The following is a 24,082-nucleotide window of genomic DNA, read 5'->3' as shown; positions in this document are numbered from 1 at the left end:
GGAGTAGGCTCCCCACTGAGCAGAGAACCCGATGCAGGGCTTGATCCTAGGACCCTGAGATCATGACCTGAGCCAAAGGCAGAGGCTTAACGCACTGAACCACCCAGGCGCCCCAAAGAGAAGCAGCCTCCCCATTGAACAAGGAGCCCAATGCGGGACTCGATCCCAGGATTCTGGGATCATAACCTGAGCTGAAGGCAGCAGCTTAACCAACTGAGCCACCCAGTCGATCCTGTTTCATTTTATGTTGTTTTTTTTTTTTTTAATTTAGCTTCACTATTCCTCCTCGAATTATTTTTTACTCCTCATATTAACTTAAATCAAGTTTAATGTTATCTTAGGTCTTTTTAAACTATTATTTCTATTTAGTTTTGGCACAGAGTAGCCAAACTGTTCAATCCCACTAGATTCCTTTTATTCTGTTTAGTTATCTTCTAAAGCTGTGTATATATTACCCCAAAACAAATGCTGACCAGCAAAAATACACAATCATTTCACAGTGTTCTCCATTCAAAATAAAGCACCGAACCCAGCTGATGTCAGTGAAACGACTCAATGTTTTGACATGCAGGCAGAAAACAAGAGTTATTTTGTTTATCTACAGAGTTGCTATCTCCCTTGTATCACAGGAAATTCAGAGGGACTCCCATGGTAATAACTGAATAGCTTTTCCCTCCTGCACACTAGTGTGGTCTAGAGAAAAAGGCATAAACAAAGTTAATGAACTTTTAACAGGCACTTACAGGAATTTCTAAAGATGTTTTATCGATGTTCTGAAAATGATTTCATAAATGCGGAAAATTTATAGTGGTTTTTCTTCTAAGAATGGTCAATCTTGAAAAGTTCTACTTTTTTTTTTGGAAGATTTTATTTATTTATTTGACAGAGAGAGAGAGATCATAAGTAAGCAGACAGGCAGGCGGGGCGCGGGGGTGGGGAGGCAGGCCACCCGCTGAGCAGAGAGCCTGACGCAGGTCTCGATGCGGGTCTCGATCCCAGGACCCTGAGATCATGACCTGAGCCGAAGGCAGAGGCTTAACCCACTGAGCCCCGAAAACTTTTTTTAAAAAGATTTTATTTCTTTGAGAGAGTGCGAGTATGAAAGAGAGATCATGAGCAGGGGAAAGTGAAGAGGGAAAAGCAGACTCCCCACTGAGCAGGGAGCTGGAAGTGGGACTCAACCCCAGGACCCTGGGATCATGACCCAAGCCAAAGGCAGACACTTAACTGACTGAGCCACGCAGGCGCCCCAAAAGAAAGTTTTTTATGCATAAAATATCAGAAGTAGGATTAAGAATATAACATGTTAGTTGTCCTTGATTGTTATTTATTTGCCATCATTCATTTCCAATTTGAGGTGCTAATATACTCTAGTCTAGACACCATTTGATGTTTTATATTAAAATATATTAATAAAAGATTACTCCAAAATCAAAAATAAAAACAGAACTAGAAACCAAAATGTTGTTTCTTCAAATCTGACTCATTCACAACAAAAATGACTAACAAGGAATCTTATACCCACCCTGAGCAATTTTAATTAAGAAGAAAAAAGAACAAAGAGAAGAAAACTGCTTTTTGTTCAGTACTGCTTTTTTTTTCTTTTTGTGTTTTTTGTTTTGTTTTGTTTTGTTTTGTTTTGTTTTGAGAGAGAGAGATAGATCACAAGCAGGCAGAGAGACAGGCAGAGAAGGAGGGGGAAGCAGGTCCCCCGTTGTCCAGAGAGCCCAATGCAGGGCTTGATCCCAGGACCCTGAGATCAAGACCTAAGCCGAAAGCAGAGGCTTAACCCACTGAGCCACCCAGATGCCCCTCAGTACTACTTTTAATTTCTCAAATTTTTCATTACCACATGGAAGTTACCAGTCAAAGGTACACAGGCCTGATTTTAGATCTCTGGATGACCTGAAGGGTATTGTCCTAAACTCAGACCTATTCAGATACCACTTCTGCCGACCATACATGTATCTTCTCAAAATAATATCCTTAGTGCAAAAAAAAAAAAAAAAAAACTCCTCATGTTAGCTAGTATAATTCTCTTAATATATTTCATTCCCCGAGGATAAATGTTTCAGGATTTTATTTAAGATTTTATTTATTTGAGAGATACAGAGAGACAGAGCATGAGCGAAGAGTGGGAGAAGCAGACTCCCTTCTGAGCAGGGAGACTGATGCAGAGATTAATCCCAAGACTCTGAGATCATGACCTGAGCTGAGGGCAGAGGCTTAACCAACTGAGCCATCCAGGCACTCCAATATTTCAAGATTTTTATTAAAATATGACTTTCAGCAGATATTAAACACAGTAAACTGACATAGGCATGACATCTTTCAAATGGCTGCATTGATGACAACCTCATGTTACTTCTCTCCCAATATGATACAGTAGAAAGTACAAACCTATTAAGTACTCTTGCAGAAAAGTCAATCAGAATCGAAATCAAATCTCCTTACCTCAGTTGACAAAAAACACATGAAACAGAGGAACAAGTTAAATGACATCCATAAGGAACAATTAAATAGAAAATTGGTCTAGACTCTTCAAAAATGTCACTATCAGGGGGGATAAAAAAGTAGGGGACCTAAGTAGACACTAAAGAACTACAACCATGAAATGAATGTGTGAACTCTGACTGGATCCTGATTTAAAAACAAAACAAAACAAAACAAACTGTAAAAAACATTTCAATGAAAATTAGAAAAATCTAAATGTGGACTGCATATTAGTTTACTGAATTGCTAACGTTCACAGCTTTGATAGTTACAGTGTGTAGTAAGAGAATATTCTTATTCTTTTTTTTTTTTTTTTAAGTAGACTCCATACCCAACATGAGGCTCAAACTTACAACCTACAGCTCAGGAGCTGCACGCTTTACTGAGCTAGCCAGGCGCCCCCGAATATCCTTACTCTTATAAAAAGCATGCTAAATTAGGAGAGAGGTGTCATGTCTACAATTTACTTTCAGACAACATAAAAAAAACCCTGTAAATTTATAATTACATGTCAGTGTATATATGTATGTGTAGAAATAGATAAATAGAGCAGTTAATAGGAATTTTTTGTCTAGGTAGAGGGAATACAGAGGTTGAACTATTATTTTAACTCTAATGTAGATTTGAAATTTTTAAAAATACAAATGTCTTTTTCCACCTCTAGGTTATAAAGATACCCTTCCATATTTTCTTTCATTAACTCTGTAGTTTTACATTTCACACTAAGGTTTTTTTTGTTTGTTTGTTTGTCTCTCTAGAGTCCATATTTGTATGAGGTATCAGATAGAGACCATTTTCTTTTCCTATATAGAGAATTCCAGCTTTCTCTATAGAATCTCCTAGCCAATGGGTTCAGTCCCCACTGATTTGTGAAAGAATGATTTTTGTTCCCATGGAAAGACCTAACCAGAGATGGGGAAAAGGAACAAGAATGTAGGAAAAAAAGGAAAACAGAAAAAGGTAAAGGGTAAAGAGCAAAAGCATAAGTGCTTTAGCAGAATAAGGGCTGAAGATAAGTGAAATTATTATCAAATTCCTATGCACAACCATATTTATTGAAGTACATAAAAGCCAATGAAAAAGGATAACTGAAAATCTTTAAAAAAAAAAAAAAAAAAGTACATGCCCTCAAAGCCCTTCAGGAAACACCCAATCTGTCTGGTATATAATAACAAAAGGAGAAAGTTTTCAGAAATTAAACTATCTCCTACCAACCAAGAATGCGAATTACATTATACTCAGCATTTACTCTTCTTCAGACAAAACAAAAACGATAGCAAAGCAGACATTCCAAGCATCTTAGGGTCTCTTCTACAAACTTTCAGACTCCATGGAATGTTTCAAGGTGTCTTTAAAACTTATTTAATTGATTAATTTACCATCTAGATCAGAATTGTAAGACATGAATTTATAGAATTCATAGCTCTTCATCTCATCACTGACAGAAATGTAAACCGTTCTCTGTAAGAAAACCTTAAAAACATACCTTTTATTTTCAGCCAAACTGGCTCCTTCATCCTTCAGCTGCTTACTCTTCTCAGCACAGCCCTCAGAAAGCATTTCTTTCCTTCGTTTAATGCCATGAAGCCAGTTCCCTTCTTCATTCTCCACTACATCCTTCTCATCGGCAGCTTCAGCTTCAAACTGCTGGGAAGTCACCTTTGAGACCTTCTCGCCAATTTTCCTCTTCCATCCAAAGGAAGCCATTCTGGGAAATTACAAAGAAACAGCTTTAAAATTCAAACTTGGCCTTTTATAGAAGTTCTCCAAATAATAGGTGAAGAAGGGATAACAGAATCAGACTGGCACCACTTTTTAAACTCCTAATTAAATGGTGGATCAAGGCAATAGTCAACAAAGGTTGCTAACATCATAAAGAAAGCCAACTGGACAGTATCTCCTGGTGGAAGGGCCATACCACCAACGAAGTTCCTATGAAGGTCACAGATGTTGGACCTATGAAGTCAAAAACTAATTCTGAATCAGACTGAGTGTACCAAACTCTACCAGTTTATAAGAAACCTGTGATGTGGGTGAGCATGCTAGATAACATGTTAGAGATGAAGACAGCAAAAACCTTTAGAAAAATAAAACTGGTTTCTTCAAGAAACAAACTTACAGGAAAAAAGAGAAAGATGGGAAATTAAAAAGAAACTTCAGAGACATACTAAACCAAATAAAACCTAGACATACTAAACCAAATAAAACCTATGCATCTTGTTTAGCTCTGAATTCAAAGAAGCCAGTGGGAAGGAAATATTTATGAAATAATAGGGGAAACCAGAACACTGATTTGATATTTGATGATATCAAGGAATTATCACTATTGCTTAAGGTATGATAATACTATTATAATAAATGTTTATAAAAAGAACGTTTATCTTTTAGGAATATATACTAAAATATTTCATGAGATTAAATGATATCTAGAAATTTTTTTCAAAGTGATCACCAGGGGTGCGGTTGCAACAGAGGAGAAATATAGATGAAAAGATTGCTCTGGGCTGATAATTGGTAACATTAGGTGATACATACACAGGATTTCTTGTACTTTCCTTTCTCATACATGTTTGAAATTTTTCACAATAAAAAAGTTTTTAAAAGAGTCAAACTTGGTAAATAACTTAATTCACAGAACTACTGGGTAAATTTAAAAGATGATACACGTTGAGCTGTTTTGTAAATCAGCAATGATACACATATGTAAAGGATAAGAAAGAAAGGACAATTGGTGAGACAAAATTAAAGAAAACCATAGAAGCACTCTACAAATTATGTATTTAGAAAAGGGATTTACTGAGGAATTCAAGAACTCTTACTATGTGCATGGATGAGCTTAAAGACACTGAGAAATTCCTGAAATTGTATATATATTTTTTTCTATGTGTGCATTCTGGAGAAGAGTGTCTCAGCTTTCATTCCATTCTTAAGGGAGTCTAAACCCTGAGGTGATTATAATCAACTAGGGGCATAAGGAAAAGCCATGAAGCAGAGGGGTTTATAAACACTATCAAAGAATGGGCATTGTGGGAGTAAGGGAGAGAGAGAAAAGAAATAATCAGTTCTAGCAGATGTCAAGGTCTTCAACACCGATGTACATGGCTGAAATAAAATACAAGTAATCAATAGAAGAAAGGAGACAAAAAAGTAAAAGGGACTATGAAGTTATGCACATGGGAAGGCCCAAGATAAGGCAGAACTTGGAGGGGTAAAAAAATTACAGGTCATGTGCCTAAGTTCTAACGAATACAAGGAAGGTTCAATAAATTGTAGCAATCAAGAAATGCATGGGCAGATACACATGAACCACATGCTTTCCACTGGAGCAGGGGTTTTTCAAAAAGTCCAGAGGGGTAATGTATTATAAGCTACAGTGGGGAATTAGGACAATGCCAAACTCTCTTCCCAGACCCGTTATAATATAGGAGATATATTATATGATATATATATATGAGTTTCCTATGTCTGAAGAGGACTTTAAGTAACTTAGGGGAAGAACCAAGAAATGACTCAAAATGAAGTGTGGTTACACTGGAACAGAAGGCCAGAGGCACAGAGTTAAGACAGTGTAAAAGAATAAATCATTAGGAAGGTCTCATAAGATACCAAGTTAATATACCTAGATAAGAACTCTAGTGTTTATAATTGTCCCTATGACAAGAACGAGGATAATTACATTTTCTGGCTTCAAGTTTCCAAATGGAACTTTGTTTCTAATTCAGCAACGTGAGGAACCAGGTAATGTGGGAACCCCGTTAACAGAGGAAAATTTGGTATATTTATGTAGGGAAATTACATTAAAAATCATCAGTCGAATCTATATTATTATTGGGAGCAGGGGTTAAGATGGAGAGGAAAGGAAAAAGGAACAGAGATCTTCAACCCAAACCATTGTTCTAAATGTCAAAGACAGGGACAGGCTTAGACCCCAGATGGAGGTTCTCAACCATATATGGAAAAAGTCACACACAACACCGCCTTGGGTGTTTCTGCCATCTTCCTCCACAAATCCTTTAAGCTCTTCTAGAGGTCAGAGGCTGTGGAGGTCAGGCGAGAAGGACGTTACATGTGTATACAAGGCCTGATGACCACTAGTAGTTGACAAATTTAGTCTTGAAGAGAGAGAAAAAAATACATTCCTCTCAGACAAGAGTTAATATTGAGCGAAAAGCACAGGCAAGTTCAGGGATAGGGGTAAAAAATAATGAAGGATTTCCTATCCCTAAGCTTCACATTTCCCAGAGAAATAGGCAGCTCCAAGTAAAGGGAAAAGAAACAGTTTTGAGTATTTAAGAAGAATAGAAAAGTTCCAAAGTAATCACTATAGAGAATGGGAAAACAGGAAAAGCAACAGTAAGGGATGAATAAAGATAGCAAAGAGTATCAAGGTCCCACTCGAGGTTAAAAAGCATGAATCGGTTACCAAGACCATTAGCAGAGCTTTGTATTTTCTTCAAAACTGCCTGGAGACGACAAGAGTAGAGTCAATATACTCCAGAATAAGTGTTATTAGAGAGTAAAAAAGGATACTATAACTTCAATGTTGACATTTGAGGCTTCCTGGAGGGGAGGATGATAAGTTTTGAAAAATAAAAGTTGGCAGCCTTAAAAGGAGGGTGTGTCCTAAGATATATGCGAAACAGTCTCTAAACTGAAAAACGGAACACGCAAGAGTTGATTCAGGTATCTTAATTAGTACTAGTCTGTTGTTCCATAAGGTTATCTGAACGTCAAATTAAAACTTCTTATAAATAAGGCTTTCCTGAGTCTATAGTTAGATGCACAAGGCGCCAACATCCCAGCCCTTACGTTTTTTTCACCTGGGTAAGAAGTCATATGGGTAAATTATAATCCTATAGGTTTCACATTAAACTCATGAAACAACACAAATTCATTTAATACAGACTTATAGTTAATGAACACCATGAAAACTCTGAACAACAAAGTTGGGTTCTAAATTCTTCTGTTGGTCCAACGATCCTTACAGCAGGCATTCAATCACTGTGGACGGCTGGACAGTTCTCCCAGCCACAAGCCCAGAATGCATGTCTTCACTGCACTGGAGGATGCAGCACCAAAGACGAGAAACCGCCAGCATCCTTAGGAAACCGAAACAGCATCCTTCGGGTACCGGGATGTACTCGGAGGTCAGAAATTCAAGAAGCGATTTACCCGAAAACGGCACCGTAACAGAGAAACCTGTATTAGCAAGTTCCCCGTGCGAAGTTCATAAAGGCTGCCCTGGACGTCCCCCGCGAGTTCACCAGGCCGCGCTCAGCTGCAGACACCCCCATCGCGGGGTGGGAAGCAAGCTCGGGTCCGCTCCTCCCACCGCTAAGGGAAGGTCGAAGCAGCCCCGGCCTCCGTGGAGACGCGGAAGCCGCTCCTGACGCAGGCGTAAGGGAGGGCCTGACCCCCTGGAACCGCTCGTCTCCAGAGATCAACCTTAGCGTCCCCGCTCTGCCCACACCCTTGTTGGGTGTCAACTCCGACGTCTGAAGCTTTTTCCCCTAACCACCAGACGCACCAGCCTCGTTTAGGATTCTGCCTCCAGCTTCCATCATGGTCAGCGTAAACCCCACTTACCTGATGACCACTCCCCTGGGCCCGTGTTTACATTGTGCTTGCCTTTACCCACCGGAACCGGAAGCTACCCTGCTGGACCTCCTACCGACCTGCCTTTGGCGCTAGGTCTCCCAAGAAACTGACCTGGCCGACCCGGGGCGTCGGAACCACGCCGAGAGACTGGCAGGGAAGAGGCGACTCTCAGAGTCCTTGTGGTTGCCAATCCCTTTCTCGGGACCACAAATCCCAGAGGTCACTGCGGCCGTTCCCACCCCACTACCCTCTGGGATTTGTAGTTTGAGCCACGCGCGCCCCGAGCGCCCTCTAGTAGCAGCCGGGAGCGTCTGGCGCACAGGCGACCGCAGTGCGCGGGAGCGCGGGAAACTAGGGCTGCGCGCGCGCGCGTTGAGGGGAGCGCAGAGAGGCAACCCCAGCCAGACTGCGTGCCCGTTCAGTACGCCGATGGAATAGTGGAGGCTGAGGGAGAAGATTTGGGAGTATTTCATCCCATTACGATAGGACCCTCCCCTAAAGGACTTTACAGCCTAAGAGACCGGCCAGACACAAAGGACAGAAGCAAAACTCCAGGGCAAAGGAGTCCAGGGGAGCAGGTCGGGGAGAGAGGCCCCTGGTTCAAACGTAGGCTTCACGTTGGAAAAAACAGGTAAGTTGGGCCCATAAGAAGTATAACCTGAAAATAGGTGTGGTCTTGATGAGGGAGCACGAGGCTGGCTGAGGACAAAGCAAAAGCTGGCGCCTTGCACCCCCCCCCTTCATCCGCACCCCTCCATATGTGTAGCATCCCTCAGGCAGCCCTGACTGCCACAAACAATAAGCAAATAGTTAACTTGCAGAGCTCACAATCCTGCTAGACAGGAGTCTCCCTTGGCTTGCAAATGTCCTAAATCTCACTAACAAAGACGATTGATAGCAGGATTGTGACATCCCGCCAACAAGTCTCCCAACTATCTTAATGTTAATGGCTGGTCTGAAGACAACATTGATCCAGCCGCAAGGGCAAGGCCTCCGGTAAGCCTCCGATCTCCTGGCACCTGGTAGGCCCTCTTGAGCATATGAAAACTCCCGTTGAAACCTCCCTCCTCCTCACCTCACCTCCCCTTCCTAGGTTCTAGAACTTCATCAGTTTGTGTCTTGAAAATAATTAAGTGGGAAAATGTAACTCAGAGAACTGTTCAGGAAATTGGAAAAATAGGATTGTGGATTTACCGATGTAGCTCTCTTGTGCAAAGGAAGATCATTTCTGTAGACCAGGCTTTCTCAACCTCAGCGTTCTGTTTCAAACTGCATCCTCCTTGTTGGGGAAAGGGAGGCTCTCCTGTGCGGGGTAGGATGTTCAGCGGCATCCCTGGAATCTACCCACTCGATTCCATCCACTCCCACCACCTCTACCACCTCTTGTGACGACCAGAATTGTCTCCAGTCACTGCCAGAGGTCCCTGGAAGGAAAAGCGTTCCCCCACCCCTGCCCTGTTGAGAACCGCTGTTGTGGAACAATGATGCTCCGAGGTAAGCCTCAGACCCCCGAGGATTGCCAAGACCTTTTCACATTATCTTTCTGTTCACAGTAAGACATCGTTTGCCTTTTCACAACGTTGACATTGCCCTGGTAACGGAAAAGCAGGGGTGTGTAAAACTGATGGCAGCTCAGCCATCAAGGCAAGGATACCAAACTGTGCTAGCTTCCTTGTATTCTTCTCCACCACACTCATAGTACCCCCCCCCCCCAAAAAAGACCACTCAAAAATATCCTTCACTGGGGCGCCTGGATGGTTCAGTGGGTTAAAGCCTCTGCCTTCTCCGCAGGTCATGATGTCAGAGTCCTGGGATCAAGCCCCACATCCGGCTCTGCTCAGCGGGGAGCCTGCTTCCCCCACCCGCTGCCTGCTGCTCTGCCTACTTGTGATCTCTCTCTCTCTCTGTGTCAAATAAATAAAATCTTTTAAAATATATATATATCCTTCATGAAGCAGTAAAACTTATTTTATTAAAATGACCCTTGAACCCTTGATGCTCATAAAGTACTTCTGCTGTGTATTGAAGTACAATGTCTCAAGTAAAAGCACTTGTGAGATTGCATTATAAACTGAAATACATACGTTTTTGTGGAATACAACTCTTATTTAGAAAAACAACCAGCCGTCCAGCTGGTTATTCAGGCTTGGGTATGTGATAGGCCTTACCCTGAAAGTAAACAAATGGAGCCCGTTAACTTCAAGAAAAACAGTTAATGGTGTTGCCCAGAATATACTGTCATATCATAGAAGTGTATCATATAGAAGTATAAAACTTCTGATATTAATTATGGAAGACACAAAGGTAGCAGCATGTTTCTTAATATGGGGAGAAGCTGACATGGCCAGGTTCACTGCAAATCTAAAACACTGAAAATCCATCAAGCCAAACGTTTATGATTTGTGTACTTTTCTAAGCTACATACCTCTATAGCCTTTAAAGAACATGTATCTCCCTGACAAGACACTCACCACAGGTTTATGCCTTATGGTCACATTCTTCGTGCTTGGTTCATAGTAGCTGTTTGAGGGCATATGGGTTGCAGTGCAAATTAAGTGGTACTTGAAGGTGTACCCCTTTCTAGGGATCTTTTCCTAAAACTCTCACAAATAGTTTTACACTGGTAAAGGCAACCTCCCACACCAAGTTTTCACACTACCTACCACTTACTTAAGCCTATGAACTTGAAGTACCTATTAGAGTATATTTAATACATTTCTCATGCTGTTAATTGACAATATAATCATTTTCCAAGTTGCTGGAAATCCTCTAAGTTTGTCATAGTTACCATTTATTGGCACTCACAATAAATAGAACAGCCTATTTGTCTACAATAGGACAGTTCAATAAATATTGATATTTCAAACAAGAAAATTTATTGTACAATTTTATACAGTCAGGGAAAATAATCTAGAGCAACTTATAAATTCCCTAAAAAACAATCTTACATGCTATTCATAACATTCTTTAGTACTGTTTTGTTACAACTGTCAAACTATTTTAAAGATTTAGAATGCCAACAATCTACCTCAATCAAGCCCTGCCTAATGATGCCATATGGAATGTAAGATTTCATTATAGTTGAATTCTAACAGTAGTGGAATTCTAACCAGATCCAATGTTGACAACAAAGAAAATGGGTAGCTACATTGCCTTTTATTGTATTCATCTTAGTATTTTTTGTTCAGGTGGTTTTTAGATGAAATAAAAAATCAGTAATTTAGTTGAGACAAAGATCACATTTGAATGCTAAGATGTGTTTAAGCACTGTATTTTATAATTAGACACATTGTCAAAAAGATGCACAGGTGGTCTATGAATAGGTGCTTTTTTTCTTAGCTTTCCCAGAAGTTAAAAAATTTAAGCACAATGTAACATGAAAAATGATGTTTTTCTTTATCATCCATTTTTTAAATCAAAGTATTTTAAATTATATGCTTAAATATACCCCAGTCAAAACAAACATGAACACATCTCAGAGATACTGTACTACGAAGATTGATTTCTACCCTATCACCAATGTATAGTTGTGTTGTACGTGGAATTTCAGTCACCTTGTCAGGAGATTTCACAATGAAAATGAGATTTCTGCTGTGGGTGGAGAAGATGGACAAGAGTTAGGGGAAAAGATTTATACAACACACTTATCTCTTATTTGGAAGGTGCCAGTCAGAGCACAGATGCACAAAGCTCTCCATCCAGCCACAGTCCACAGTCCACCAAGCATTCATTCATTTAAGTGGTAGCACTGCAAAAAGCAGGGAAGGGGGGATGGAGAGTGGGCTCTCATCTTTTTGTATAAAATAATTTAAAACTCTGAAAAACTACAAACGCATCTCAAGAGAAAATATAATCAAAGTAAAAGCAATGGAGTTTATTTCAGTGAAATTAAATTAGATATATTAAGCTCCCATATCCCCCAACCTGTAGAAAAGTTCCTCTCGGTGAGAAATCATTTATTTTAATGGCAAAATTTTTTACATATCAGTAAAATCTGTTATATTTAAAACTATGTATACAGTACATTTCTGGCAAAAACCTTATACATCTTTCAGTTGTCAAGACAAAGTAAAAATATGGTTGCAGAAAATCACAAAAAATATAAATTGCTGAAAAGATAATAAAAAAAGATTAAAAATCATTGCATTGACTCCCTTTATCTTCAGTTAGTAAGAATTTGCAGACTACAAATTTTTGAAAGTTCTGATGCAACCTTGACATATTCAACCAAAAGTTGTCATTTCAAATATCCCAGCTTAAAAAAGAATTTACTGCAATTATCTGTGCGTTTATCATACTATTTGTACAAGTGCAATATTTAAATATCTTCAAAATAAAATTCAGTAACTAAAAGGAATCACAATAACTTAATAAGAAGCAAAGTTTACAAAATTAACAATTTTTAGAAGGTCCTATTTAATTGGTTCCTCCTTTTGTTCTCCCGAACTCCCCTCAACAGCTTATAGAGACATTATGAAGATGCCTTAGTTATATACAAATTTGTAACTTTAAAAATACAGTCTTCTGTTCTTAACATCAGGAACATAATGCTGCATTTTACAGACCTTACATTAAGCCAATATTCCCCAAAACACGGGACCACATACAAGTTATAAATACACTTGTGAACTTATTATTTAAGTTGAACTCCTATTAGTTTATACAACTTTCAGATTCTAAGTTGAATAGAGAAGCCCTGGACAAAAAGAAACAAGTTTTGAATTCAGTGCACCTTTCTAGGGGCGCTGGAACCAAATCTACGACAGTTAAGCATGTAAGCTATCAAGACTCTTGAGTACATTACTGTCTGAATACATAGGTGCTCACTGTATTTGCCAAAAACATTTCTATAATACAAAGATATGAAATGAGAAATAAGATAGCTCTTTTGCAATGGAAAAATGATCGATACCAAAAAAATCAATACCTTGGAGTTAAAATAGTATAAGGCAATTATGGGTGATATAGTATTTTTTTATTATTAGCATACACAGGACACCAATTTTAACTGATATGACTTTAAATTTTCATTTACAACTATTACGGAATGCTTCTAGGAAAAAGGAAAGAGCAAGGAAAAGAAAATATAGAGATCGTACAAAGATATTTAACCATCTTTAGGCAGTTCCCATAATGCTACCTTTTAAAAGGTGACTAAAATCCAAAACGTATGTGACCATTTAGAAGCACTAACCAATCTGTTCCATATTATACTGAAATAATAATGTCCTATCTGACTAAGGAGACAGAACCAAATGCAATGTGTAAACTCACTGAATCCTAGTTTGAAATAATGAGCTATATAAGACATTTGGAGGTCAACTGGGGCATGGTTGGATGACATTAGGGAATTACTAATTTTATGTTTTAGGAAAATGTCATTATTTTTAGGAAATGCTTGAAATGTTGAGGGTGATTACGTCAGCAACAGCCAAGTGGTTCAGGGGGAAAAAGCATACACACACACACACACACACATATAACAACTATATCTATATCTATAGATACACAACTATATCTATATCTATAGATATAGATATAAATATAAACCAAACATGGCAAAACGTTGACCAATGTGGAATCTAAGTGGTAGATACACATGTGATCCAACCTACAGCCTTTCAATTTTTCTGTTTTTTAAAAATGTTCACAATAAAATTTGGGAGAAAAAGTCGTATCTGAGCATTTAAACAATTTGTAAGAAATGTTCTTTCTGTGTGCTAAATCAATTTAAAAGATACATAACTGAATGACTAGAAACTTTTTATATACATTCAATACTGATATGAGCAGCGAACTTTGTGAGATTGACAAAAACATGATTTAGAGTATATGCAGCTCAGCTCTTATGACAAAAGAGATTTATATACAGAATATAGTAAGACAAACTAAGATTTACCTTAGTGCCTAGAGTATCTGAATATATAAGTTCTGTGCATTTTTGGACTTACCAAGCTAAAGAGAAAATTTTAATTGTGTCTAATATCTTTGATGTGCTCACCAGATACTAAAAAATATTAAGGGAAGAGATATGGAGTAGTCATCCAGACTGTCACTACAGTTAGAAGATACTTGCTATTTAAGAAGATAAGGAGCCCCCAAAACAAAATCACCTATAAAGATCTCTGGGGATTCTAGGCAAATATTTATTGAATAAATTTATGAAGCAGTTATATAACACATCAACATGTAATAATATATGAAGGCCTTTATGGTAAATTAATATTCTACAAAGCCCTGTCTACACTAAATATAAAATAGCCAAATATCAAGTGAGCCTGAGAGACCTATAATTCATTGTGAATATTACATTATGCTATATGCCTACTGAACAATGAACAAAATTATCTTAATTCATTTTTGCACATTAGGCTTTTAACTATTAATCATATTCCAATTCCTGTGCAAACTGCATTCCAAAAGGCCAATCCTCAGTTATAATTAGGTATAACTTGATTATATATGGAAGCATTTGGCTATTATTTATTATGCATGCTTATTGCTATCAAAGAAATAAGCAAAGTTTTAGGTTTACTGTGCAAGAATTTTAATTAGATTTGCACACATCTCAAAAAATTCTATTGTGTGACTTCCAGGTCTCGGAGTTAAGTCAACAGGAGAAGAGTCAAGTGAGGTCATAGATGAGGTAAGAGAAGCTTCTGAGGATTTTCCTTGAGCCTCAGCATCTGAATCATTCCTTTGGCAAGATCGATAGTTGCTTACAGATCCCGATCTCTGTGGAGTAGCAGTTCCTGATTTGGCTTCAGTAATTTCATCTGGAGAAAAAAAAATCTCAATGTATCATAATCCATGACACCCTCCAAAAGTTTAATAGCATTTAATTTGCTTCTTTCAGACCAATGACCAGCTACTAAAACCATGTTTATGCTGAATACTTTCTAAAATAGAGGTGATGAGTCTGTGTTAAAACCATTTGCCTTTTTTCCTTACAGTATGTATTCTCCTGATGGCTGATCAAGATTGGGTACAGTACACAGTTACTCATCAGTCTTGCAATCCAAAGCTAAAAGCCCAATAAACTAATAACCATGGGACTCAATAAACATCCTTCCCTAGTGATAAAAATTAATCCCTCTGTATTAAAATCATAGAATAAATGCACTTAAAATTTGGAAATAACACTGGAAATCATCTCATCCCACCCTTTGTTCTACTGATAAATAAATAGAAACCCCAGAAAGTGAAGTGACTTGCCATAGGCAATAAATGAACAGAGAGGTAAATCTAGAACCTGTATCTCCTATCATTTCAGTGCTTTTCACTCTCCCATTTGCTCTTCATAGTTAAGATCTCATAGAAGAGAATGATTCTAACAAACAGAAATCAAGGAAAAACTAAAGTTGGAAACAGAGTACAAAAACAGTAAATGTTCAAAGTGCCTGGGTGGCTTTGTCAGTTAAGCATCTGCCTTCAGCTCGGGTCATGATCCCAGGGTCCTTGGATCGAGCCCTGCATCGGGTTGCCTACTCAGCAGGGAGCCTGCTTCTCCTCTCCCTCTGCCTGCCGCTCCCTGCTTGTGTTCTCTCTCTCTCTCTGTCAAATAAATAAATAAATAAAATCTTTAAAACAAAACAAAACAGTAAATACCCATTCAACTGGCAAACTCAGAGGCTAATAAACCCAAGGTTATAAATCTGATCCAAATACATTCCATATCGCAGACATTAATATGTTGTTAGCGGATAAACAGCATCTAGACAGAGAGAGAAGCAGACAAACAGCTCTAGCCACTCTATCACCACTCAAACCTGTGTCTTTCTGACACTAAAAAGGTACTATCCTTTGGTTTATAAAGAAGACAAAAAACTCATAGGTAAATCTCATCTAACAGTTCCATATAACCTTAGATGAACAGAAGTAGTAATAAATCTTAATTCAATTGATTTGGCCAGTGAAGAACTGCTATATACTTGTACTTAATTAAAGGCTCTGCTGTGAGAGAACATATATATATAGTTATACTCTTTAATAATGCTGGGATAGAGTATTTACTTGAATTGTGAATCACCTGTGTTCCATCAGGCTTTTTAACAGATAACATAAATTAGTTTTTAAGAGTGTACATATATGGGAAATCTGAGTTAATATAAATTTCAGGGGTGCCTGGGTAGCTCAGTCAGTTAAATATCCAATTATTGATTTCGGCTCAAGTAATGATCTCAGGGTCATGGGATAAACCCCACATAGGGCCCCATGCTCAGTGGGAAATTTGCTTGGTGTTCTCTCTCTCCCTATACCCCTTTCCCTCTTACTCTCTCTCTCTCTCAAATAAATAAATTTTTGAAACATTTTTTTAAAAGATTTTATTTGCTTATTTGAGAGAGAGCATGAGCAGGGGGAGCAGCAGAAGGAGAAGCAGCAGCAGACTTCCCACTGAGTAGGGAGCCCAATGTGGGACCAGATCCCAGGACCCTGAAATCATGAACTGAGCGAAAGGCAGACACTTAACCAACTGAGCCACCCATGCACCCCTAAATAAATAAATCTTAAAAAAAAAAATTCAAACCATGTTTGGTATCACAACATTTATGAAAAGTCTATTATAATCTACTCATATATATATACACTGGCACACTGGCATACAAGGTATTTTTCCCATTTAAAAATAACAACAACAAAATAAAAGAACAAAAACGTCTGCTTTCTGCAATTAATAATTTGCCTCAACTTAATTGGTCTAAATAGTTAAGTACAGTTATGTATAGCAAACTATACATAATGGTAATCAAAGATATATTTTCTAAGTACAGGTTTTCAAAATATTGAAACAGTAAAACAATAATGTTTCTTTAAAAAAAAACTCAAGAACGTACTTTAAAGATTTTATACTGCAGTAATGTCATCATTTTGATGACCAATTAAAATAAAATACCCCACTTAAAAAGTATGAATATTTCAGTGATTTGATCATCGATTGTCTCTGATTGTTTATGACTGTAGATAAACAGAAATGGACAACAATCTAAAATTAAAATTAACAACATCACTTTTAACTAATTATGACAGTTATCTTGAACATAAGATGCTTTAGTCCCAGGAATTCTTACACAGTGACTTCATATAAAAGTTATCTATTATTGGGGCATCTGGGTGGCTCAATCAGTTACGCGTCTGCCTTCAGCTCAGGTCATGATCCTGGGATCAAGCCCTTCATCGGGGCTGGGCTCACTGCTCAGCAGGGAGTCTGCTTCTCCCTCTACCCACCACTCTCCCTGTTTGTATGCTCTCTCTCTTTCTCTCTGTCAAATAAATAAATAAAATCTTTAAAAAAAAAAGTGGTTATTTAAGAACACTTTATTGAGAGACAGATAAAATTGGAATCATGCAGCTCTCACAAAACTAATAAAGGATGCATATCTTTGATATGTCTCTAGCTTCAGGCTGGGAGCAAAAGACTGGGTGAGAGGAGAAAAATAACTGTTAAGTCCCTAACCTGTCCAAAACACTTCTCTCTCAGTCCCCTGCAAGCTTAATTGACAAATAATTTCTTGTTCTAGGAGCTACTAATCAAATCTGTTCACATTGCCTTATCAATCAACTCTAAAAGCTAACTGTACTTTAATTTTTAAATGAAAATTAAAAATATTAAATATCAGATATAAAAAATACTTAATAAAAAAATCAACGTTTATTTCCAAATAAAACATTTTATCTTGCCAAAATGAACCACACCAAAAACCAGAAATGTGGCAGAAACTATCACTTTAGGATCAGATTGCATCTGGCTTTAAGATAATCTTAAAAGGACAATACACTGTAAGATTACAAGAAAAACACAATTCATAAATGCTGACATCACAGAGGCACAAAATCACATTTTATACTCCTTTGCTACTGAATTACTAGGACCAATCCAAGAAGCTTTGAAAGAGGTAAGCAGAGCCTCGATCGAGGCAGTTGTGTTCTCTCTGCTGTGAGCTTTCTCGCTACCTGAATTCAACTGGGTGAACCAGGAGTGGCCAAGTCAGGTCAAGATCCAAATCCAAACAAAGAAAAGATGACCGAGGGTCTAACCAGCATGTGGGTGCACAACCACCCAGGGAGAGCGACCGAAACAAGAGGAGGCACCACCTGAGAGTCAGGATGTTCTACTCATCAATGGAAGGCAACTGAAAGAGCATCTGTGGCTCAAGGACCGGGCCAGAAGTGGATCTCTAAGACCTGCCTCAGGCAAAGGCTGGGGGTGTAACTGAAGATGACCCTGACGTCAAGGGGAGAAATCTGCCCTTTTCAGAGCCCATTAAAATGCCAGAAGCAGGTGAAGGACAGCCCCAGATTTAAACAAGACAAGCTGAAACATGCTAACTACTCTTATGTGGGGGTACTTCACTGTGGAAATTCTCTCAATAAACCTTCTCCAAAAGGGGGGGGGGGGGAAGCAGCAGCAGCAGCTTCAAAAGAATCAAAGACTGAAAAGCCAATTAGGTAACAAGTCTAGTATGTCAACTATGTTATTTTGTGGGATGTACATACCGTCAATACTACGGAAATCCAGTAAGTATGTTCTACTGTCCACTTGGTATAACTGTAGGCTCATTTTGGAATATGTACTTGTCACAGGATTCTTCCTTCGAACACGCAAATAATAGGGGTTTACAACCTAGTGTATGGTATGGACAAAAACAAAATCAAAAGCAGTTCTTCTAGAAAACACTTTATAGACTACAGGTTTGCCAAATGTGCTTATAATCAGATTGCCCTTTCTTTCTTACCTTCCATTCATAATCCAGCTGTTTAATTGCCCTACAAACTTCTGCCATGATATCATTCGGTCGACTTTGACTCCTAATTCCCAAATGCCATTTTGCTTTCCTTACACCTTGATGTTTGGATTTCTGTGGATTTAATTCATCGAGGGTATGGCGTGCCCTTGGTGTTTCAGCAACCAAGAATGGTACTCTTTCAGGATGGGGCCGAGTCAAATGGTGATCATCAAGAAAAGAATCAGGTGGGCTTGTTGCCAAGTAAAAATCTTTGGCCTCATTCATTATTCTCCTGTTATCTATTATGAGGTGGTAGGCAACTGCCAAAGGGTCCTGGTGATTTCTGTTATAAAGGCAGCTGAGAACCTCCTCTTCTGAACATTCAAATTTTTCACATACTTCTTTTAAGGCTTCATCATCAATCATGGTTGAACTATATGATGGATCCTCCGGAAAAAGATATTTTGGAAGGTCTTGTTTAAACCATTCATGTTCCCTGAGAGAAAATGGCAGGGTCAGGAGGAGAATTTTGAGTAGAGATGAGACTGCAAGTAACAGTTTGGGGAGTTTAGGATATGAATTCATTTATATTTGTATTCATATTATATTTTCATTTTTTCAAACAGACTTTCCTCTTCTGGCTCACATTTCATTGTGTACACTGGAGGAAATGCTTCAATCTCCTTTTGGTTTTAAGGAGAAAGCAGTGCCGTACCAACAGGAAAAGAAATGTCTCCACTTAAGTTTTGGTACAAATGACTGACAAATAAATGACAAAGACCAGCTAATTTCCAGCTCAGAAAAATAACATATTCTGTGGCTTCATTATAATTCTCTTTTGATATAATGTCAGGTGAAAAAACCACAACAACAAAAACAGGTATCATTCACTGAATGCTTACCATGTGGCTGGTTTCAGGCTAAGTACTTACTGTACATTATCTCACTTCACAAAACAGTTCTATGAAGATAAAAATATCTCTGCATTTTTAATGAAGGAACTGAGAGTTTCCTAACTTCATATATAAAAGGATATGTTTCACCTGAATTATGTCCAAAACTGCTAAAACTAGAAACATCAAGAAAGCAAAACACCCAAAAGAATAAGGACTATCTTCTGGGTGACAGAATTAGAGATCATTTTAGTTCTCTATTTTTTGGGTGTCTTCTAAGTCTTTTTCAGTTGTCACACATTACATTCAAATTGGAAAAAATATGTAAAACACAAGAAAAAGGATCTCTCACTTAGATATTTTAAATTTTAGAGAATGATTTGTCCTTTTCCACTGGTGGTGGAACATGCCCTTCCATATTAAACTTATAAACCAGTAATTTCACATGTGATTCAGTATGTACTAGCCCAAAATTACACCTTAAATTAAAATTCTTTATAACTTGAAATAACAAAAGAAGAAAAGAGTAATTCAAAAGATCAGAACTCAAACAGTGAAACAGAAATTTACTACTACTGAAAAGTATTAATCCTAATGAGAATACATGAAAGTCAAATATGAGGCATACTACAGAAAATCTTGAAGAGTCACTACAAATGTAAATCTCACCAGGGTCCTTTTTACTTCACACTAGTGGTTTTTTCAAATTTAAAAACAAATACAATATTCATTGTTACAATTTCAAAAGAAAGATGCTAAGTGAAAAAGCAAAAGCCCTCCTTACTACTAATCTTCTTTCCCTAAGGTGCCTGTTCAGTGTGTATTTTTAAATTCCAAAATAAAATAAATGTGCCTATATGCTGTATTTTTTAATATAAAAATGGCATTATGTTGTACATACTGTCCTGCAACTTTTTCTTTCACTTAACTTGTATCATTGAAACTATTAGATCTGATAATCTCCAAGCTGCATTATTACCTGATATCTTTGATTGTGGCCCTCTTCATGGGATCCACCTGTAGCATATGTTTCAAAAGGCTAATCACAGACGGATTTAAATACTGAGGGGTATAAAAGATCCCATCACATATCTTCTTAAAAAGAGTTGGCACATGATCATCATCAAATGGAAGGGTTCCACATAATAAAGCATAGAGAATAACCCCACTGCTCCATATATCTACCTCTGGACCTGCATACAATCTGTAACAGGACACATTAATTGGATTATGTAATCATTAGAAACTTGAGAGTCAATCAATCAAAAATTTTAAATATGGATACTTTATAAAGCATTATTAGAGTGTGGTTTCTATGGTCATCGCTACACACTACACATAAAGATTCTATACTAATTCTATCAGTATCATCTTTGAAAACAAAAGTCAAGAATTTTTTAAAGTTTAGACTATAGCTAAAATTCCATTCTTACTACCTTTCTGTGGTCCTTATAACATCAGTTAAGAATGTTTTAGTGACAACTCTAAACCCACTTCTCCCAATAGCCCAAGACCTCCTACCGAGGCAAAAAGGACCTGAGGCTGTGGAAGAAAGCCCACCAGACTGGTTCACAGAAGATTCTAAACTGATATTTGCAATAAAATGTAGCCAACTGACTTAACTACGGAAGGCTGTTAGCTCAGTCTGGTTTTGGGGAAAGGAGGTCTATAAACTGATGAAATAAATTGTTGAACTGATCCATAAATACTGCTTTGAGTAAAAGTTCCCACTCATCCAGACCTCACAGGAAGACCTATCCAAACTGAAAAAGGAGACTTCATTAATGACCCACGTATATATGCATATTTATAAAACATTTTTTCTATTTAATTAACACTACCACAAGGTCTTGAACTGTTTTCTTCCAAAACAATTTACATGACACAAATGAAGTAATTTAAAAGCGTTTTTTGAACATTAAGCTGATATAAAAAGATAATGATGAACCTTGATAAATTTAAAATTAAATACTTCTGCCTTATTCATAGCCATGCCTTTACCCAAATATAATTTCTCTGAGCAGACTAGGCAAGCAAGCTTATGAAAACAGACAGAAAATACCATAGTATATCTGCATTGTGAATTAGAATGTGAATCAAAGAGGATTTGAGTATAAAGTTATTAAAAGTTAATTACAAAAATTAGTAAACCTAACTCTTCAATTTTTGTAAGAGAGTGAAGAACAATTACTTTTTTTTTTTTTTTTTTTTTTTAAGATTCCATCCATTTATTTGACAGAGAGAAAGATCACAAGTAGGCAGGGAGGCAGGCAGAGAGGGGCGGAGGGGCAGGGAGCAGGCTCCCTGCTGAGCAGAGAGCCTGACGTGGGGCTCGATCCTAGGACCCTGACATCATGACCTGAGTCCTAGGCAGAGGCTTAACCCACTGAGCCACCCAGGTGCCCCAAGAAAAATTACTCTTCAAAAAATTCAATTTTCCTGCCATCTAAGCTATGTACTGTACAAAGATCCTCATGCTCTCAATGCTGATGGCCAATAATTAAGAGGTTAGAATTCTTACAATACTGTAGTCTCTAGAAGATTTAAAAATGAAAAATTCAAAATAAAGAAGTCTGAAGATTTTAGCATACTTAAGTCCAATTCCCCAGGACACCTTACCATAAACATAACGCTACTACAAAATGCCTTTCTATCAGGGCCACCTGGGTGACTCAGTCAAATTAAGCATCCGACTCTTAATTTGCTTCAGCTCATGATCTCAGGGCTCTGGGAACGGGGCTGCGCTCAGCGAGGAGTCTGCTTAAGGATTTCTCTCCCTCTCCCCCTACCCCACCCTCAACTCATGCATGTGTGTGCACTGGCTCACACACTCTGGATTGCGCGCACTCTCTGTAAAATAAGTAAATATATCTTTAAAAAAATGCCTTCTATCTGAAAAATTAAAGGTATACATTACAGGTTTAACTCTTCACCTAAGTAAACCATTTCTAACTAGTAGGTTATTTCTATATTCAAATTTTTAATGTGTGACCTCTAAAAGTTGCTGGTGTTAGGATCTGTGAGCTACTGTGGCTCAGTCAGTTGGGCCTCTGCCTCTTGATTTTGGCTCAGGGCTCGATCTCAGGTCTTGATTCTTGAGATTGAGCCCCCCCCTGCACCATCAGACGCAATGCTCTGCAGGGAGTTTGCTTAGGATTCTCTCTCACCCTCTCCCCTCTCCAATCTCACATGCACACAAGCACATGCTCTCTCTCTAAAATAAATAAATCTTTTTTTTTTTTTTAAGATTTTATTTATTTGTCAGAGAGAGCGAGAGCAAGCAGAAAGACAGAGTGGCAGGCAGAGTCAGAGGGAGAAGCAGGCTCCCCGCGGAGCAAGGAGCCCAATGTGGGACTCGATCCCAGAACCCCGGGATAATGACCTGAGCTGAAGGCAGCTGCCCAACCAACTGAGCCATCCAGGCATCCCTAAAATAAATAAATCTTTAAAGAAAAAGAAACCTTCTAGTTTTAAACCATCAATTTCTTCTACTGGGGGAAAAAGTGAGACATATTCTCATCTAACTACTTTATATACAGTATTGACTTCCAAACCAATATTCTCTTCTATAAATGGAATCCTTAATTCTTACTCACTTATGTTTTAGTCTTAAAACATAACACTTTCTGGATAAGGAAAGAATAAGCCTTACATGTCTTTCCTTTCACTAGAATTTACTATAGATAGATAAATCTAAGAGAAAAAGACAATTATAAATGTACTGGGGTGGAAGAAACGGTGTCAAATACTACCTTCCTGAAATTACTTCTGGGGCAGCATAATTGGGTGAGCCACAACTTGTTCTTAAAAATTCACCATCTGACATCATGTTTGAAAGACCTGAAAATGCACAAAATCAACTATTCAAGACTTTCCAAGGACAAAAATAAAAATAAAATTCCATTAAACAATAAAATTTAATTTGCATTAAAGTGATAAATCATCATTTTGTCCTTTGTTTCAACAAATTCTGTCTTTACTATTCCCAAATATTTTGCCATTATGTCCTAAAATTTGTAATCTATTTCACTATTTAAAGTTAGTGCATTATTGGAATTTAATGAGCATATATTAAGCTACTGGTTATTCTGCTTACTAGAATAAACTTGGCTTATTTAAATTTATTAATATAGAAACTACTAGGAAAAAATGTACAACAGATGAGTAGAAGAATTAAAGTTCAAAGTTTCTATTAACCCCTGTTCTGATTCTTTAAAAAAGAAATAAAAAAACATTAACTTTGAATATCAAAGCTTCCGCACAGTTTTACTCCAAGAAGAAACCTCTGCCTCCTCAAAAATGCACTAAATAAAAATAATCATGACCGGAGCACATGGCTGGCTCAGTTGCCAGCATGCAGCTCTTACACTCAGG

At 37.8% G+C, this 24,082-nt stretch overlaps 2 protein-coding genes and 1 long non-coding RNA gene across 14 annotated transcripts in view; 1 reads left to right on the top strand and 2 right to left on the bottom strand.

The window, feature by feature from the left end:
- TTC33 (tetratricopeptide repeat domain 33) overlaps nucleotides 1–8,293 on the bottom strand; it is a 34,694-nt gene extending 26,401 nt beyond the window's left edge. For 2 of the 10 annotated variants that reach the window (XM_082724666.1, XM_082724669.1), the window contains exons 1-2: nucleotides 8,080–8,244; nucleotides 3,980–4,201 (exon numbers count right to left, since the gene is read on the bottom strand). In XM_082724666.1, coding sequence (XP_082580792.1) covers nucleotides 3,980–4,200 — 221 coding nt within the window. In that variant the 5' untranslated portion in view covers nucleotide 4,201; nucleotides 8,080–8,244. Of the gene's footprint in view, nucleotides 1–3,979; nucleotides 4,202–7,478 lie in introns of all 10 variants that reach the window. The other 8 variants (XM_082724665.1, XM_082724670.1, XM_082724661.1 and 5 more) reach the window with 8 other exon arrangements.
- A 242-nt stretch (nucleotides 8,294–8,535) lies between these two features.
- On the top strand, nucleotides 8,536–10,028 carry LOC309861628. The gene is made up of 3 exons (XR_014310078.1): nucleotides 8,536–8,722; nucleotides 9,385–9,585; nucleotides 9,883–10,028. It is a non-coding gene; the product is annotated as an uncharacterized lncRNA (long non-coding RNA).
- Nucleotides 10,029–11,944: 1,916 nt separating this feature from the next.
- PRKAA1 (protein kinase AMP-activated catalytic subunit alpha 1) overlaps nucleotides 11,945–24,082 on the bottom strand; it is a 32,971-nt gene continuing 20,833 nt past the window's right edge. For all 3 annotated transcript variants that reach the window (XM_082724658.1, XM_082724657.1, XM_082724659.1), the window contains 5 exons: nucleotides 23,461–23,548; nucleotides 20,688–20,912; nucleotides 18,825–19,311; nucleotides 18,586–18,712; nucleotides 11,945–14,867 (listed from right to left, as the gene is read on the bottom strand). In XM_082724658.1, the coding sequence (XP_082580784.1) occupies nucleotides 14,623–14,867; nucleotides 18,586–18,712; nucleotides 18,825–19,311; nucleotides 20,688–20,912; nucleotides 23,461–23,548 (1,172 nt within the window). In that variant the 3' untranslated portion in view covers nucleotides 11,945–14,622. The remainder of the gene's footprint in view (nucleotides 14,868–18,585; nucleotides 18,713–18,824; nucleotides 19,312–20,687; nucleotides 20,913–23,460; nucleotides 23,549–24,082) is intronic.

This window comes from Mustela nivalis (assembly GCF_964662115.1).
Source record: "Mustela nivalis genome assembly, chromosome: 3".
Classification (NCBI taxonomy): domain Eukaryota; kingdom Metazoa; phylum Chordata; class Mammalia; order Carnivora; family Mustelidae; genus Mustela; species Mustela nivalis.
This window is presented reverse-complemented; position numbering and strand designations above follow the sequence as displayed.